Here is an 18,548-nt window from a genome sequence, read left to right on the forward strand (position 1 = left end):
CTGCCTTGAAAACCTTCAATTTTGTCTTCTCCAGTAGATCCTGGAAACTCAAACAGACTGTAAGCCTTCCTAAGGGCAAGAACTGGGTTCCCCCTCATTAGCCTATGCATTCAGGGGCAGCGTGGAAAAGCTAGAGGATTATTGGATCCTTCTCTGAATTGGTGCATAGGTAAGAGCTAAACAGTCCTGTGTATGTGCAGAATGAACTCTAGACCAATTTGCAGGCATCGTAGTGGAACACCCACCATCGTGAGGGCTGGGTGAGGGACAGGAGCAATTCTGGCCTTCTTCCACATCCAAAACAGGGAGTTTCCCTTCAGCAAATGGGTTGGAGGCCTGAGTTTCATACAGAGGAAAACAGCCTCCCCTGGGGAGATGAGTGTACATTCCCTTCCCAGGAAGGGAGCTGGGGCAGAGGGGCACATCACAGCACTAGGCTGAGACCTTGCCTCAGGCACCAGGCCAAGAGGAGTTTCTATGCAAAACCTGGCACATGAATTACTAGCGTTGCGAGCAGATGAAATTCCAGCTTAAAATGGCATGGAACAGTCTAAGATGAGATGGAGAACAACATGGGTTTGGGGGTTTTGAGTAGCTCTCAAAACCAAGGCTGGTCCTTGTCTGACCTAGAATGAGATGGGGTGAGGAGGAGGGGAGGCTCTGAGAGGAAAGAGCATGGCCATCAGGACACACATGCGGCTATGTCAGTAAATCATCCAGAAAACATTTGTCCTAGCTGAGTCACCACGGCTCTGACAAAGTGCTCCTGTCTGGGTTCCCGGAGAAGCAGGGCTGGTTGTCACACTTGCTCAGTTTGGAAACAGGCATACTCCTTGGTGAGACAAAGTCCACTTCCGGTTCCCTGGCATGCTCCATCTTCTGGCCAAGGGCTCTGCCTTCTCTCTGCCATAAAGCCAGTCCGCCTGCCTGGTGGGTACTGCCTGTGGGTCCAGCCCCTTACACAGGAAAGAGGACATCCTAAAGGAAACCTGCATCTACCCTCACTGACTCCATGTCTGGAAGACAGAACCTGGCACTGGCCCTGAGGGTTCTGGGCATGAGACACTACCCTGTCCCCTTAGTGAGCTCCCAGTGTAATGGAATCCAGCCAACTTGTGAGGCACTGCTCTGCAAACTCACCCACCAAACAAGACCCGCCATCTCTGCCCTCAAGAGGCCAACTACCCATCAAGGAGGAAGGTTTGTTGTGGACAGGCAGAACTCAGAGAAGAGACAGGGCCCATCATCACTTTCTGATGAGTTTCCCAGATTCCAAAGTCGTTTTCAAGTTTTGTTCAAATTATGTGTTCTGCTTAAGTGATGGATGCTGAACTTTCAAGAAAGAAATACTTAAGAAGTTTTGTTGTTATTTTTTTTTAGTCTAAAGCAATCCAAGAAGAGATGAGATGGAATGGAACAGGCAAGAGGGGGGACATTCTTCCTTTACTAAAAGTGACAGTGGCAAGCCGGTCCGGAAATTTTTTGCAACTAGTGAACGTATTCACTGGGGTTATACTCTCAGCCACAAAAAGGCCTAGGTAGTGGTGTTTGTCTTGTTCTCATATTCTATGTTCAGAGACAGGAAACTGTCTAAAAGGGAAGGTTTGAAAAGACAAATGAAGACTTTTATCTTTAATGTTTGGACTGATGAAAATAGTGAAGGGGACAGTAGAAATTGCAAGAGATAACTATGCTTGGCTCACAGTGACTTCAATCTACCTAAGACTCAAAAACAGACCAATAAGAAGGATTTTTTTAATTTGAAAAAAAAATTTGACTTCATAAAAGAAAATTAAGAATTGGTATAGATATACCACATTATTTAGGCATTCCCCCCCAAAAAAACCATAAAATTCCCAGCTTCTATATACCCAAGTTAAATATTTCCACAAATGTTGTTTTATTAAATATTTATTAACAGTTCTCTGAGAAAGATGATATTAAATCCATTTTAGTAGTTGGAAAAATAATTTTGTTACTTAGTGCTTACTTAATTTTCCGTGTTTAAATAAAATTTTGAAAATGTAAAGCCTGAAAAAAAAATGTAAACCCTAGAAAATCCAAGGTCTAATGAGGAGAAAGCAGAATATTACCATTGAGAGCCTCTAACAAAACCCATCTGTGTCCTTGGGTAGCTAAGCAGAGGTACTCCACCACTTGGTGGCAGCACACCTAACTTACCAGCATGTATATAATAAAGGCAATCTCTCTACAAAACTAGTTTTATAAAATAAAATGTCAGTACCCAACATATGCCTAAAAATGTACACAACCTCAAACACCAGTGAAGGGCATACAATAAGACCTAACCAATGATAGGTGAAGCAAGAAATATAAAACTTGTCAAAAACAATCATATTGTAGAGAAGGGAAAAACCGCTCCCAATCTGGAACCCGATAAGTGAAAAATACAACCTTCTTCCCCAGCTCTAGCCTGTCTCTCCAGCATCTATATTCGGTTAGCTCCCTTATTTCCAACATTGACAAATAAATCAGAACTAAATTTAAATCATCCTGATCCTCTAACATGAATTCCAGAAAAAACCTGAATGTCCTGGAACTTATTTCACCTCACATGTTGAAATGTACCTAATCAAGGCGGCACCAGAAATGTCAGCTTCCCAACCAGCCTGCTGTTGGTGAGCCGTAAGCTGCAGCAGCATAAGGCAGAAAACGCAGGGCCACACCTAAGCTTTAGAGGCTCATTCAACATTGCTACCCAGAGACAAACTCCAAGGAGACCTAACTTGGAAGGCAGATAAGGACCTCAGTGGAGAGGAGCACAGAGGAGGCTAACAACCACTCCGAGCCAAGCCAAGAACTGACGGCACAACCAGCAAACGAGCTGAAACACATACAAAGGCAAAACTAAAAACTCACTGTGGGCAAAAAGCAATGAAGTCCTTCTAGATTTCATGTCAGATCCAAACTTTAATGTATGCTTCCCATTAAGAGGCCTATTAGTTCAGGAAAATGAAAAGAATCCTGACCTGAGAGACCCCCAAAGGGCAGGCCCTGTGACGAACTCCTTTACTTTTTTCGAATCCAGGATCAGGCTTAGGTGGGTAACACATGGTACTACATTACAGTTTCTTGATGATGGTAATAACAATGGTTGTACTTTGGGGCCTGGTTATTGATGAGCAAATAAACAAATTTGGAGAAATGTCAAGACTTGGAAGTCTAAGGCAAGGCATATTGGAAATATAAATTAGGAAATTTGGAAAGCAATTTGGCAATGTGAATCACCAGCCTTAAAAAAAAAAATGTCTATGATTGCCACAAATCTATCCCAAAGAAACCATCTAAAAAAGTAGACAAAGGTTTATACACAAAGGTGTTTACTGGGAGTTACATATAGTGATGAAATTTTGAAGATGACTTAGATGTTTAAGGACAGCATTAACTAAAATATGGTGCATCCCAAGACAGACTATTATGCATAAAAGTGTTTAATGTTAAGAAAATATTCTCATGGTATAATGCAAAGTGGAATAAAACAAGAAGCAAAATTAAATAAGCAACATAATTCAATTCTGTTTTTTATAAGTTCTGAATAAAAGGAAGGAAATATGTCAATATATTGTTGTTCTCTCTACATGGTAGAGTTATAAGTATTTAATTCTTTAGATTTTTCTGCACTTATTTTCTATAATAAAGAAATGGTTTTCTAATTAATAAAAGAGGTCAAGACTCTATCACACTACTAGGCATACATGTTAACTCATTCCGTATTTCTTGCAAGTCTGCTCGGTGTTTCTGACCTCACTGCTGTCACTGATAATCCTGCTAGCTCTATCCCAACCTTGGCTATCTCCCTGAGCCTGACTTTGACAAAGCAGTACTAGGGGCAAGGAAGGACAGGTGGCAAAACAAGGCCTCTGCTTTCCAGCAAGGGAAGGGAAAGATCTGCTCTTTACTTGGCCCCTTCTGAGTGCCAAGTCCTGAGCTGGGCTCTGTCCATGGGTTCTTGTGTAATCCTCACCACTGTTGTGCTCAGTAATCCTTTTACGCCTAGCTTACAGGTGAGGACATTTGTCAGCAGCCATGCACATTTTTTTCTCCTAGAACAGCAGTTTCTGGGTTCAGGGGCGCCTGGGTGGCTCAGTTGTTAAGCGTCTGCCTTCGGCTCAGGTCATGGTTCCAGGGTCCTGGGATCAAGCCCCACATCGGGCTCCTTGCTCTGCGGGAAGCCTGCTTCTCCCTCTCCCACTCCCCCCTGCTAGTGTTCCCTCTCTCTCAAATGAATAAAATCTTAAAAAAAAAAAAGAAAGAAGTTTCTGGGTTCATTCTTCTTGGGCTGGAACCCCCTGCCTCATTTCCAGGATCAGTCCTTTCCCTCGAGCTCACTTGTCCTTCTCTGCTAGTCCACTACTGTTAACTCCACTCCCACCGACTCCACATCCCTTCCAAGGGTTACATTGAAGATGCCTGAGCAAGACAAACAACATTCCTCTCTCCATCAGGAATGCTTTGTCCAATGCTGGGTCCTTGATTTATCACCTAAAGGCATTCACTGGTTCCTGGAATAACCAGGCCTGCTTCCCATAGCTACTTCATGACCACATGGTTTCCGCCTCTCATCATCCAGGTTATTGTTCTCCAGGGAATCACAAATGCTACATCACCAATGTAGACACAAACGTGTCTACGTTTGAAGTACCATGGCTAGCTCTGCCTCCGCCACACACAGAGTTGCTTTTCACAGGGCTTCCATGAGCCCCTCTGGCCCTGTAGCCCCAACAGGGCTGTGCTGGCCAGACCTGCCAAGTCCAGCGCTGGCATGGTCAGGGAAGTGGACCAGCTTCAAAATGCATATCAGCAGAACGCTAATGCCAGGATGGTGCTTCTGCCACCAGAGTAGCACACGAGATGAGGTGGAAAGGTGGCTGAGTGAAAGAAAGGGCCTAAGGAAACTGAACGGGACTACCATCTTTAGAGTACAATAGAGACCAGGCTTCATGTGCATGGTCCCTGCCACTGACAATTTTTTACTCATCTCTTAAATAGTTTCTATGGTCTTAGGTGCTTCTGTTTTTTTCACTCTATCTCTTGGTGTTATTTGGTCACTACAGCCTAGTTGACTATCATCCACAGATGAGCATAAATGAGGAGCATTCACATGTCTATAACTGAAGAAAAACACCTGGGGGAGAAAGTCTGAGGCACCCTCCACAGTCACCTCCATTGTCCTGCACATCCTTAACCAGCAGAAATCCAGGCGTGAGGCAATTGCCATCTGCATTCCTCCACCTGCACCCTCACACTTAGAACCCAAAGAGAAGCTTAGAGAAAGCAGGTTTGATGCACAGATCATGGCTGCCCACCAACATTACACCTGTCTGCCCCCTCATCTCCTTACCACTCTCTTCCATTGTCCTGTTCCAACCCAATCCTTGGCCTATCCTGCAGCATCGACCTTCCTACTATCCCCAGATCTGTCCCCTGCACTCCATCACCATGGCTTCTTTCACTCTGGCTCCTTATCTCTTCAGTGGATAACATTTCAAGCTCCGGTACTAGAGCATCTAGCTCTAAGTTATAATGGCTGTGTGTCCATAGGCAAGTTACCTAACGTCTTGGAGCTTTAGGCTTCAGTCCCCTCATATGTAAAAGAGGAATAATCATGCCCACCTCAACATGCTGTGAGAATTAAGTTATGCATGCAGAATAGTTCAATAATGTAGTTCAATAAGGCAGGTTAAAGATAATAATAATGGTTAGCATTTATTTATTACTTTAGATCAGTTTCAGAGGCTGGATGCATTAAGTGCTTTTTCCCCACTCAAAATCACACTTGAGAATTCATCCATCCTGCTGAATATCACAGTAGTTCAAAAAAGCTAGTTGTTTCTGGGGGACATAAGGGGGATCAGAGTGAGGAGGGGCCATAGACAGCTTTAAAAGCAGACGTGATATTTTGCTTCTGAAGTTGGGGGGGTGTTGGGTGTTCATTTCATTATTATGCTTCATAACTTACATATACATTATATCTATTCCTTAATATGTAGCAAATACTACTAGATATGTATGTGTATATATTATTATTATTATCATTATTCTCCTTTAGGAGACAGACCAAGAAGTAGTGATCACCTGGGTGCTACAGAGAGATTGCTAGATAATTTCTTTACAACACTCTCATGAGATGGGCATGCTTTTCCTAAATTAAAAGTCAGAATATTGGACGACAAATGTTGAGTAACATGCCCAAGGTTTCATCCCATGCCAAATATCTTCCATTTGCCCCTCCAAATCCATTCTCCATCCTCTCCCCTCAACCTGACACCCTGGGAGACTGACCCACACGGACTGCATCAATGGGCTCCCTGTCACCGGCTCTGGCTGACTTCAGTCAATGACAAACACTGACAGGAGGTGAGAGAACGGGAGGACAGTGAAGTAAGAATATAGCTTCCCCTCCCACCTCCCACCCCCCCACCATCATGGCGTCACCCAAGGCCACAGCTCCTGGCAGGCAGCCCTCTCACACAGCCATCTCTCTCCACATTCTGGGAACGCTCCTCACCTTGCTCCTTCAGGCCTAGAAGTAGTAACATCTTCCCTCCCTGCAGTTTCTAGCCCCAGGATAACTTGGGAATCCAAATCTTGCTGGTTTCCCTGTTCCCTGCCTGAATGATTGCAGACTGTGCCTTCGTTAAACTCTTCTCAGATCACCCAGGTTGAGTGGCCATGTGCTTCCTTACTGAGAAGTGGCAGAGCTGGGATCTGAACCTCAGCATGTTTTGTCTATCCTAGGATGCCTCTCTTCCCTTCCCTGTGAAGATCTGCACAGCTCCAAGGAAAGTGATCACTAATGAGGGTAGTTACGGGTGTGATTTTACATTCCTTAGCAGCAGAGTAGAATACTATCTGCTCTTCAGGACTTGTGTTACACACAACTTAACAACAGGGACACTCAACTGCTATTGCTCAAATTTCTGTAGAACCTGGGAACTGTAATAGAAATTATAAATCCTCTATACATAAGCAACAAAATAAATTTAAAATGAATGTGAAAAGGTGTAAGTTGTAGGACAATGTTCTCATTGGTCCTATTTTCTGGATCTTCTATCAGTACTCCCCATATCCTCCTTTAATTGATGATCCCAGAACAAAGCACAGGATGCCAACAACATATCTCAACAGGCCCTTGGAATAAGACACACTCAGTGATGACAGTTTGGATAGCTTGGGCTCTCGGAGGCTGAGCATAGTGGGAGGAAACCCTTGCAGTTTTTACCTCCTCATTTTTTAACTGTCTTTCTGGCTCTTTCTGCACGTTTCTATTTTCTGGTGATGTTGCACAAAGACAGAGCTGGCTAGAAGCCCCATTTATCTCTTGCTGAAATCAGTAGAACAAGAGCAAGTGTTATCAAATAATAAGCTGTGAATATTGGCACCTTGGTTTGACTGGCATTACAGACTATCCTATCTTAATTTCTTGTCATCTTTCCTCACAAGTATGATATCTGCCTTTCTTGCCAGACCATTTAGCATCTCAGCTGCACTGCTAAGAGCAGAATTAAGTGGCAGACACATCAAGGGGCTAACAACTGGTGCCCTTAGAAGCAGTGGAAAGATGGTCATGACAAAGCAGGATGATAAAGATGATGAAGAGGAGAAATTCAATGCAACAAAAGTAATCCAGGATTTTTTTTTTTTACTAGCTACTTAGGAATTCCTTTTTCAAGCATTTGGTCAACTCTCAATAATCACAGCGGGTAGATTATCTACACTGTGAGCTCTGCCTGGGCAATTATTTACTCTCAGGCTAAATGTTCTATCCTGCCTCTCAATTTCTAAGAACATTCATCAGCTGATTGTATCTGAGTATTTCCTTTCTGTTCCTTTCATGTACAAGTAGCTGCAAGCAGATAGCAGACCAGAAGGATAAAAAAAGTTAGCTGAGTATAGCATGGATGATGGTCAGCAAAGAACACGAGAGCCCACCAAGATGCCTATCCGGACCCTGGCTCAGCCCACCAAGATGCCTATCCGGACCCTGGCTCAGCCCACCAAGATGCCTATCCAGACCCTGGCTCAGACCACCAAGATGCCCATCTGGACCCTGGCCCATAGTAGGCACTCGGTAAACATTTGTTGAATTCAGTAAATGGAGTTATTAGTAAGTTGAACTGGAAGACTCTTCAGGCCTCTTTCCCAATCTGATAGTCCGTGATTCCTCAGAAGAAGACGACAGAAAGTTGTGGAGAAGAGCCTGGAGATGGGTGCTCAGACCCATCAGGAACACAAAAGAGAAGTTGGAAAGGGCTTCCTTCAAGTCAAGATGGATCCCAAAAGAGTAACTAGGACTGTTCCAAACTGTCACAGTCCAGGATGATCCTTGGTCCCAGATGATGTCCCTAAATTCCCACCCAGAGTCCAAAGGGACTGGAAAGCAGTTCTCTTAGGATTTCAGATGTAGACACCATCTGAAGTGAAATTCCAGGCCCTAACTTATTTAGGGAGCCTGAGAAAGGAAGTGTATGTTGGTGGGAGTGATAATACTGTTTTGAGGTCCTAGATCTTATGACGTGTTTTTCCCTGCTATCATAGAAACACAAAATTCGGGATGAGAAAGCCTCTTAGAAATTATCCAATCCAGCCTCCAGTCCAATGGAAGAATTCTTCCTACAGCCTCCCTAACAGAAGGTCACCCTGTCTCCACTGACAGGAAGCCCACTTTCTCCAAAGGCAGCAGAAAGACTGCTGGACAGCTCCCACGTGGGCAGATTCGAGTCCCAACCTCTAACCATGCCTGCTCCCTCTCCTTTCGGGCAGCTCTCCTAACACCGGAAGTCAGGAACCACTTTTCTTCCATTTTCATTCCTGCCAGAAAACATCCTTCAGTCCTTCAACTGCAGAGACACAGCTTATAGATCCCTCAATGTGCTGCTCCCCTGACATTATTCTAAGGGCTCAGTGTCGTTCTTAAAATGGACTGGCAGAATTCAGTGTTGCAGAGTTGAATACAGTGGTCCAGAAGTGGCCTGGCTTTCACAGAGGATAGTGGGACCATTTCTTCCCATTCATTTCTAAATTTTTACAACCATCTGTTTGATCATCTATTCTAGAATGGTGCCAGAATTGGCCTCAAAATGACTGGTTCCTTAGATTCCAGGATCTTCTTTCATCACTTACTGGTCCTTACTGGCCTGTCTTCTGCTGGCCAGCTCATCTCTTCTGCTACCAGCAAGCACAGTCATACAGTGTACTGCCTTTTATGGCTACTGGTTTGCACTGGGTAGGGAAATACCCAAGTTTTACCTAACTTTATCAAAATGTCTGTTCCTGCTCACCATGAATGCTCAGTCTACTTGGCATGTAGAGGCTCTAAATATTTGTTAAATAAAGAAAGAATGAATAAATGCATGAATATATGAATGCCAAATATCACCTACAGATGATTATACCAGTCTATAGGGCACACTCCACCCTGACAGGAGCCTGTCTTTTAGCCTCCTAAAGCCAGGACCCAGAATAGATCATTTCTTCTCATCAGTATCATCAACCTAATCTAGCTATTCATTTTCATAGTTTCCCTTCTTTCCCAAAGCCATGGCTAAGCAGAAGAGTGGCAAACACCATCTGACCTGCAAAGTTCTTCAGTTTCTCTCCCCAGACTTCACTGTCTTTGGAACAATTCCGTTCCAGATTTTGTTTCCAATAGTAGTCTTGTGTAAACTTGAGGCCAACAGAATTAGGAAGTAATGGGTGGGCATGATTAGTTGGTAAACTCTGCAACCTGCCAAGTGCTCACACTCCTGGTAAACAAAGACCCTTGAGACAGAAGCAGCAGGTCTCCAAGAACAATTCTTCCCACTGAAGGTGGCAACAGGATACTTGCCTCCCACTGGCCAGAACCTGTGAAGAACCTTTTTTTTTTTTTTTTTTGCTCTCAGGGGCACAGGATGCAATGCCTGGGACCACCCTCTAAGAAGCAGAGAACTTGCATCCAGTACATTCCTTCAATGATAATGTATTATTTCTTCTTTTCTGTGACCTTCCTCTCAGGCCCTTGTGGGTTTCATTCCCCTTCACCCCCTCCTTTTTAATTGCTGCCAATCTATTTTGTTCCATCTTTGCTTAACAAATCAGAATGAAGGAAAGTGTTCCTCTAATTCTTTTACCATCTATTCTTTAGAAGGTAAGTGTGCATTAGCTGCAGGGATGTGATAAACATACCAGAAAGAAAAAAAAAATGTACCCTTCATGTCTCCTGGGACCCCAATTTCTTCTGACTCTAAAAGAACTGAGAGTTCATTATGGGTCACCAGGAAAACTTCTCTTGTAAATTGCTTTAGAAAATGCCTAGTTTTATGCTTGTTAGTAGTATACTTGGGAAAGGTACTTTCAAAACTGCTTAGCCCCTAGATAACTAAATTGCTAAATTACCTACATCAATCATGGGTGATTTAGTCCATCTCCTTGCCTCTGAGACAGAAGCGAATATTTCTTCTGTACAAAGACCTCCAGGAAAAAAAAAAAATATTCTCTTCTATTCTTCATCCAAAGACTCCTGCCTCAAAGTTTAGAAGTTCTTCTTTGGATATAAACCTGAGTCCCTTTCATTGGAACTTAAGACCTTTAATCTCTTTTCTGACCCCCAGCAGATATCATAAAGAAAAAAAAAAAAGAGACACTATTTGACATCTGTTTGTGCACAGCCTTCTGTGGGGGCTCTTCAAGGCTCCCTATTCTAGTCAATATCCTCCCAAGCCCCAGATGACTGTCTTAAATCCCGTGTACCACTTGCCCATCACTGTCTACCAATCCCTTTACATTTGTCTCCCTCGTAGCACTTTTAAATGTAGTGCTTGCCTCATTGGACACCTGCTTCAAGAACCTAATCAGCACTTTCTTTTTTTAAAGATTTTATTTATTTATTTGAGAGAGAGAGAGCAAGTGAGAGAGAACACAAGCAGGGAGCGGGGGAGGGCAGATGGAAAAGCAGACTCCCTGCTGAGCAGGGAGCCCGATGCGGGGCTCAATCCCAGGACCCCGGGATCATGACCTGAGTCAAAGGCAGACGCTTAACTGAGCCACCCAGGCATCCGTAATCAGCACTTTCAACAATTATCCAAGGTCTCCCAGCAGAGGCGGGGCTGAATATGGAGTTCCTCTCTATAATTTACTAATTCTCCTATAAAATGCACAGAGACCAGAAGGAGATACTGAAAGCCGAAGGCACCACTTCTTATTTGCCATGACAAACACTTGCCAGGCTCCAGCTCCACTAAGTGGCAGAGAACAGAAATCTCTCTGGCCAAGGGCAAGGATGGGAGAGTCCTGGGGCAGGAGTCAGGAGGGCAGAGTTGTAGGCCAGCCACTGCCTGCTCACTGTCTTGTGAGCAGTTCTCATCCCCACTGACCCTGATTCCTAAGCAGAACACAACACGTAGCTGCCAAGACTGCTTTTCAGGGCTCTCTCAGCTCTCACATGCTGTGATCTCTGAGTCTACAAAGTCCTCTCCTCTCCCTTCTTAGAAGATACAGGCCATGGCCTTGACATGTCTCTCTCCACCACCAACATGACCAGCACTACCTGGAAACACTCAGAAACCAATGTTTCTCAACCTGTTAAAATTATCATCATTCCCTGCCCTAAATGAGCTTTTTAATGCTTTTTCTCTTTAATTGCCCCACCCAATGAAATTTTTCTAAAAATTATTTTTATTTATTTATTTTAGAGAGAGAGTATGTGAGCAGGGAGAGGGGCAGAGGGGGAGAGAGAGAGAGAAAGAGAGAAAGAATCCGAAGCCGACTCCCCACTGAGCATGGGCCCAATGCGGGGCTCAATTCCAGGACACTGAGATCCTGTGACCTGAGCCGAAACTGAGTCAGATGCTAAACTGACTGAGCCACACAGGCACCCCCAAACCGACGAAATTTTAATACCATGAATACACTGCACACCTTTTTAGGTACAGTATGTGTATCTGTGTTTACTACATAAAAAAAGCAAGCTTTTCACTAGCCCCCCCACCAACCAATTTTCATCCCCCTTGGAGGCAATATTAACCCTGCTGAAAATGTGTGACGGCAACCGAGCTGAGGGCTGCATCTAGCTGTGTGATACAAGTGCAGTTATTCGCCCCAAACCCCAAAAGCCATAAACACATTCACAAGCCAGAGGTTTTGAAAATAATCCATTGCACAAGCCAGAGTGGAATCAGCCAGACTTTCCACTTCCCTAAGGAAAACAGCAACTTCCCACCCTCCTCCCCAGGCCATAGTCTCTCCTGCTCCGGCCCCTGCCCTTGTTCTCACCTCCGCCCAGGGCTCCCACTCCATTCATGTGGGTCCCAGCAGTAACAATGGGAATGATGAGAACAAGGTGAACTGTGGGTGATGTTCCAGGAATAAATAGAATCCGCTTCAAGGGCAGAAACAACTGGGCCCCAGGCAGGATGGAGCCTCATTTCAACTCACTTGCCTCAGCCCAGCTCCCCACTCCCTCCCCTGCAGGACATTCCCCTCCACCTTACCTTGGCACACTGGCCAAATAGGTCACGAGTTTCCTCAGGTCTTCCTGTCTTATTCTGTCATGATTGCTGCGAGCTGGGAAAGTCAGGATGGGTCCCCCTCGCTTATCACGGCCCCCTGCAGGGAGGAAGAGGAGGGCTGTTAAGAAAACCAGCCGGAAAGTGTGCTGAAAGTCCATCTAAGTGCTGGAGGAAACAGGCAGAAATATGGAGCTCAGAGAAACGCGGTCACTGGTTAGGTGAAGGGCATGGGGTTTGGATGTGGTTCACGTGTGTGACCTTGGGCAAGTCTTTTAACTTCTCTAATATCTCACTGCCAAGTGCAGATGAAAATACTGATGAGCATTTTACTGGGTGGCCGCCAGGACTGAGGAGCTGGCAAATGGGGAAGCACTTTGAAAAGTAAAGCTGTCTACAAATGCGAGATGATAATGAAGGTGATGTTCTCTTTTTGAGAACACAAGCTATTGAACGGGTCTTTGGAAATTTAACCTTCAATTCACTTCTCTTTGCAGACCTCTGTGAGGTAGAAGGGCTCAGATTAACTGACTACCGTGCAGAGAGACCCTTAAAGCATCCATCCAGGACATGACTGCTGGGAGGTGTTTAGATTCATAGAAAAGATGTTAAGTGTTCTCTGCACAGCCAAAGATCCGCCCCTGCCTGTCTGCCTGCCTGAGGTGCCACCTGTCACTCCTGCTGGAGGAGCACGGGAATCTGTATCAGGAACAAGGATGCTCAAGGTCTGAATCACTGCAAATGCATATGTACGCACTATGATTATAAATGTTTTCTAAATATCACATTAAATAAAAGCAGGAGGGAGTATAGTGAAATGATGAACATTGTTGTTATTAGAAGGCTGGGATTTGACATGGTTGCTTTTTCTTTCCTCTTTTTTCCTAAACTTTCTATTCACTATTTATTCTATCATTTAAAAATTTATCCTTTAGTGAGCACTATTAGGAAGCAGGACCAAGTTTCTCAGGAGGGTCACAGGGGACAAAGCTAAGGTATGTCCTTACAGTCACTGGTTATTGCACAAAGAAAACCTCTACATCCTGATCACAGACCCCTGCACACACCCCCGGCAGCTGCCCGACATCCTCCAGGGTGGGGACCACAGGCGGATAGAATACAAGAAGGAGGAAGCATTGGTATGGCCATCGCCAATACTGGAAAAGAAGCTTAAGGCTCAGGGTTCTGAAGAAGGAACTCTCGCAAGGACAGACAGAGCCTCCCAGGGTCCCCACCCAAGTCTGAGCTCATGAATAATGTTTCCCTCTGACTGTGGGGTCCAGAAGCCATACAGACAGAAGGGAGACTCGACAGACAAAATCCAAACCATTCCAGGATACTCCTGAGGAGGAAATAAGAAGACTGCATAGAGGAAAGGATCAAACAAGATCAGGGCCACGGAGAGATCTGCCCTGACGAAAAAATGTTTCAGCAGTACCACCACCACCCCCAGCCCTACACCGGAGCAGATTTGTGTAGATATACCACAGAGTTGGACCCGAGCCCCCAGCTCCAGATCTTCCATACCACAGGCCTGGCTCTTTGTATGAATAGCCACCCCCAACTTGTCTGCCTTGGAAATGATCCCCATTTCCCAACTGCCTTCCACATGAGGTAAAGGAAGCAGAAGGATTAGATGGAAGGTTTCCCAAAAGCTGGGAGCATCTCCCATACCCTCAACCTTCCTCTCTAGCCTTGACCCACCCTAAGGATTTTCACTCTTGGATGGTTTTAACTGCAGTTGCTGCCTTTATTCCTGACCTTCCATGGACACAGTAGAGCCATGAGAACATGGGGAGCCAAGGCTGGTCTGATTGGCAAAGGCTCACTAAGGAGCCTGGAGGACCGCTGGCACTGTACTTCCTGAGCCAGAGCCAATTCTGCCCTTGGAAAGAAGAGTTTCATAAATATTCTGGGGAAGATTCCGGATGGCAGATGAGGGGGAAGAAGGGGAGAAAGCCTGGGGCATTGCGGCAGCCCCCCTTTCAGGAAGCAAGGATAAAGATTTGAGAGGGGGCAGTAGGATCAGCCAGGTGTTTTTCAGAAAGGAGATGACCTTGTAAGAATGTAAGAATGTAGGAAGCAGAGCAGGAAGGAGCATAGAGCAGGAGTGTCATTGTGCTGGAAAGAGTGGGACAATTGGTAGAAAGAGGCCTCAGAGTGGGTGCAAGGGGAGGGGTCCTGACCCCTTCTCTGAAGCAGGCTGACAGAACTCAAAGAGGAAGGAGGAAACAGATAAATCAAGGAGAGGGAGGAATTCAGCCTGCCTGGGGGACCTTGTTCTTTAAGTGAAATTACAGACTAGCCCACCTAACAAGTCAGGATAGGCTTGAGGTACTGGGAGAAAGGGGAGCAGACTATCACTGGCCAGCATCCCCAGAGAATGAACGGCAGGACTGTGTATGACGTGGGCTAAAAGAGATGAAGCAGGGAACTGGGGCATGGTGAGAGCTCTGTTGGAAGGTCTAGCCATGGTGTCCATGTTAGGTTCTAACTTGAGTGGAGGCAGAATAAAGCTAGTGCATGCATAAGTGGGGAGGGCTCACTGAAGGTAGGAAATGTGCTGCTGGATCATGAGTCCCCAGGGAAGAGGGGACAGCAGATGTTTTGCTCATCTGATAGCCATCCTTTCCCAATTTATAGGGGAACATCAGAAAGGGTCAAAGGTAAGAGACTGAGGCCACAGACACACATATCAAAGTTAAGGTCTTGGATATGCAGCCAAGGTAAGGAGGTAGAAAACTTTGGTACCAAGAAGGCTGAGCAGCCATGAAGGTGTAGGATTTGATGGATAATTGACATGGATGCTGAAATTGGAGAGGGTGATAAGCAGAGATGAAGAATGAGAACCCCTTGCTGAAGTCAGTGTGTATTACAGAGGTGGCTCTGAGAGGGTTCAAGACAAAAGTAGCCAAGTTTTGAAAAGGCAATACAGATGCTGGCAGGGTCCTCAAGAGTCATTCCATTGCTCATTACGTTCCTGCTGTGGGCCCATGTGTGCAAGGCTTTGGTGGCAGGAGCTACAGGGCAGAGATAAAAAGGAAGGAGGAGGGGATGGTCTGATGTTCTAGAAGGCATAGAGGCAGGGCAGGACAGGGTTGGGGAAGAGGCAAAGCCAAAAGCAGGGGCAGTTAAGGCTTCCCTGATGGAGCCAAAGGAGGAATGGTGCTCAAAATTTTCAAGGGGCTCCAGTTAGGGCAACTGGGAAAGGTAGAGAGTTGGGGGTAGTAGAACAAGAAAAATACATTGATGGAATTATACCAAAAGTTTGGTCCATGTAACAATAGTTCTGAGAGATGTTAACGGATATACATGATTTTTTTCAAGGGAACAAGGTTACTCTGTAGTTTGGGAGACAGTTTCATGTGTTTAACGGACATGTGCTTTAATGAACATGGCACATCTTCATGGGGCAGCTATAATATGCATTTCCCAAACTTAGGATTGTAGAACCCCTTTTTCTTTTTTGAGGCTCATCTGGCAGGACTGCTGTTCTATGGAATACGCTTTGAGAGACGTGGGTCCAGGGTCTGAGACTGTGCCACAGCAGCTGTCTAGAGAATGCTGTTGGTGGGAGATAAGGAGGCAGAGAGGGACATCAGGCATGGCCGAAACGAGGGCGTGAGTGCACATAAAGGTAACAGAAGTGAAATGAGCCCTTACAAGCAGATTGCATAAGAGGCACAAATGGGTGCTGCGAGTGGGAGGAGCAGGCACTCAAAGGGAGCCAGAGAGGGCAAGGGTGGGATAGGGGGCGCACAGGCTGTGAATGCAGAGCAGGAGGGCCAGGCTGGAACGACAGAGGCTCCCTGAGGCACAGCCACAGAGCCCGTCACGCAAACACGTGCACACGCCCACACACAGAAGCCTGTGGGCTGCACTCGCTGGATTCTTCCAAATGTGCGTTCCCATGGCAGCACACTTTCCTTTGCCCTGGCCACAACTGGGGGGACTAACGGGGGGGGGAGGCACAACCAACAGTTTGTTTCTCTGCTCACCACCTTCCTTCACAGAAAGAAATGCTACTGCAACACTGCATTCTTTAATTCTGGGTTTCTTTGTTTTGTTTCATTCTTGTGTTTTTTCTTTTAAAAGCTCAGGATATAAGAGGCTTTATTGGTTTGTTTCTTGTTTCTGTTTTTTTTTAGATGCAGCCAGCCATCTCCCTAGCATCCTCAGCATCCTTTCCAGGCACGGAAAAGACAACGTTCCCTAAGCCCAAAAGTTCCTGACACCGTGCAGGTGAATAAGACATACCCGAGGGTGCTCAGTCCACATCAGTACAAGGGAGTGAACCGTACGCGCCCAGCCCCCTTGCTCCTGCTCTGGGAAACTTCGACCTGCCTCGTGCTGGCCCGTCTTCCCGGCATATTGATTCTGTATGCTCCCTTAGGACAATTCCCCGTAGTTGGGAAGGTCTCTTCTAGGGCTCGCTGGGCCCGGCCTCAGGGCTCCAAGTGAACAATCAAACAAGGGTTCCCATGTGCACTCATATGTCCTGAACTGATGCAGAACAGGATGGTGTTCGGAGGCTCTGCATTAAAGCCAGAAAGGCTTCCTAGAGGAGGCAAAGTGGGAACTGACTTGGGAGGAAGAAGAGAGGATCAAGCTGGCAAAAAATGTGAGTACAGCCCAGCCGGTAGAGGAAGTTCAGGCGTGAGAAACGTGGGAGGATTAGTGGGGTACCCAGGGGGCAGGAAGGACATCAGGTTAGCCAAGGCTCAGGGCCATGAAGAAGAAGAGGAAGAGACTGGACTGGACTCTACTTGGAGTAGAGAGTACACAATAGAGGGCTGTGGGCCACATCCTGGAGCCAGGCTACGGGCAGCAGCGGTTGGGGGCCGAGCACTGCCCAGTGGCCCTAAGGACTTCACACAGGGTCCGCCCACATGTTCAGCAAGCACTCTGATCCCAGCGTACAAAGGCTGTGGAGGCTGCCTTACCTATACCTCTCCCCATACTGAAACCACTGCCATGTGATCCTGCCAACGGGCTGTTCAGCCTGGGCTTCAGCATCTTCAGTGACAGGGGTTCACTCCCTGATAAGATATGTAAGCACCTAACACTAACAGGGAAAGGCAGCTTCTCAGTCAATGTCATCTCACAGCAACAACAACAAGACCCTAGTATCACTACTACTACTACCACTAATACTAATAACGAGGAGTGCATTTAGAACCTCACATACTCCCATCCCATACTCTGCCCTCACCTCCCACCTCCACACTCTGAATCATCAGTCTCTCACCTTCCCTCTTGATAGGCAGGAGACACCTGCTGCTTGGTTTCTCCTTCCCAACCCCCTCCTCTCTCTCCCTTCTCTCCATTTGGTCTGTTGCCCATCAGCCAGGCCGGCGGCAGCTCCGGAGTAAAGCCATATACTGTGGGACGGTACTCGCTCTTCCCCTGTGATCCTACCACCACCCCCTTGTAGACCATCAGGATCATCCAGAAACAAACGCTCTGTCCACAAGGCACCAGCACTTGGGTGTGTTTCTTTAAATGTGATCCTTGGTGGGGCATTGCCCTCACCCTGGCCCCTGCTGGCGATTCTATAATGGAGACCTATGATGGAACCCACGAACTGGCAGCCACAGAGACACTGGTGCCCCTGTAGCTTGCCTTCAATTACATCACAGGCCACCAAACTCTTCTTAAAGGTCCAGAGCGTAATTATCTTAAACTTACGGCCATCTGGGCTCTGAGGAAACTACTCAACTCTGCTGCAGCAGGCTGAATAGCGGCCCCCCCCAAAATATCAGGTCCTAATCCCTGGAACCCATAAATGTTAGCTTATTTGGAAAAAAAAGAGTCTACAGATGTGACTATTCAAGGATCCTGAGATGGGAAGATTATCCTGGGTTATATGAGCAGACCCTAAATGCAGTTACAGGTATCCTCATTAGAGGGGGGCAGAGGGGGATCTGATGCAGACAGGAGAGGGAAAGGCAACAGGACCACAGTGGCAGAAATGGGAGTGATGTGGCCACAAACCAAGGAATGCCGGCAGCCACCGGAAGCTGCGAGAGGCAAGTTCTCCCT

At 46.1% G+C, this 18,548-nt stretch overlaps 1 protein-coding gene across 21 annotated transcripts in view; it reads right to left on the reverse strand.

The window, feature by feature from the left end:
* Window positions 1-18,548, reverse strand: part of KALRN (kalirin RhoGEF kinase) — a 646,977-nt gene that overhangs the window by 436,195 nt on the left and 192,234 nt on the right. For all 21 annotated transcript variants that reach the window (XM_035724481.1, XM_035724478.1, XM_035724483.1 and 18 more), the window contains exon 3: window positions 12,492-12,606. In XM_035724481.1, coding sequence (XP_035580374.1) covers window positions 12,492-12,606 — 115 coding nt within the window. The remainder of the gene's footprint in view (window positions 1-12,491; window positions 12,607-18,548) is intronic.

The sequence above is a fragment of the Zalophus californianus genome, chromosome 1, assembly GCF_009762305.2.
Source record: "Zalophus californianus isolate mZalCal1 chromosome 1, mZalCal1.pri.v2, whole genome shotgun sequence".
In the NCBI taxonomy this organism is placed as follows: Eukaryota; Metazoa; Chordata; class Mammalia; order Carnivora; family Otariidae; genus Zalophus; species Zalophus californianus.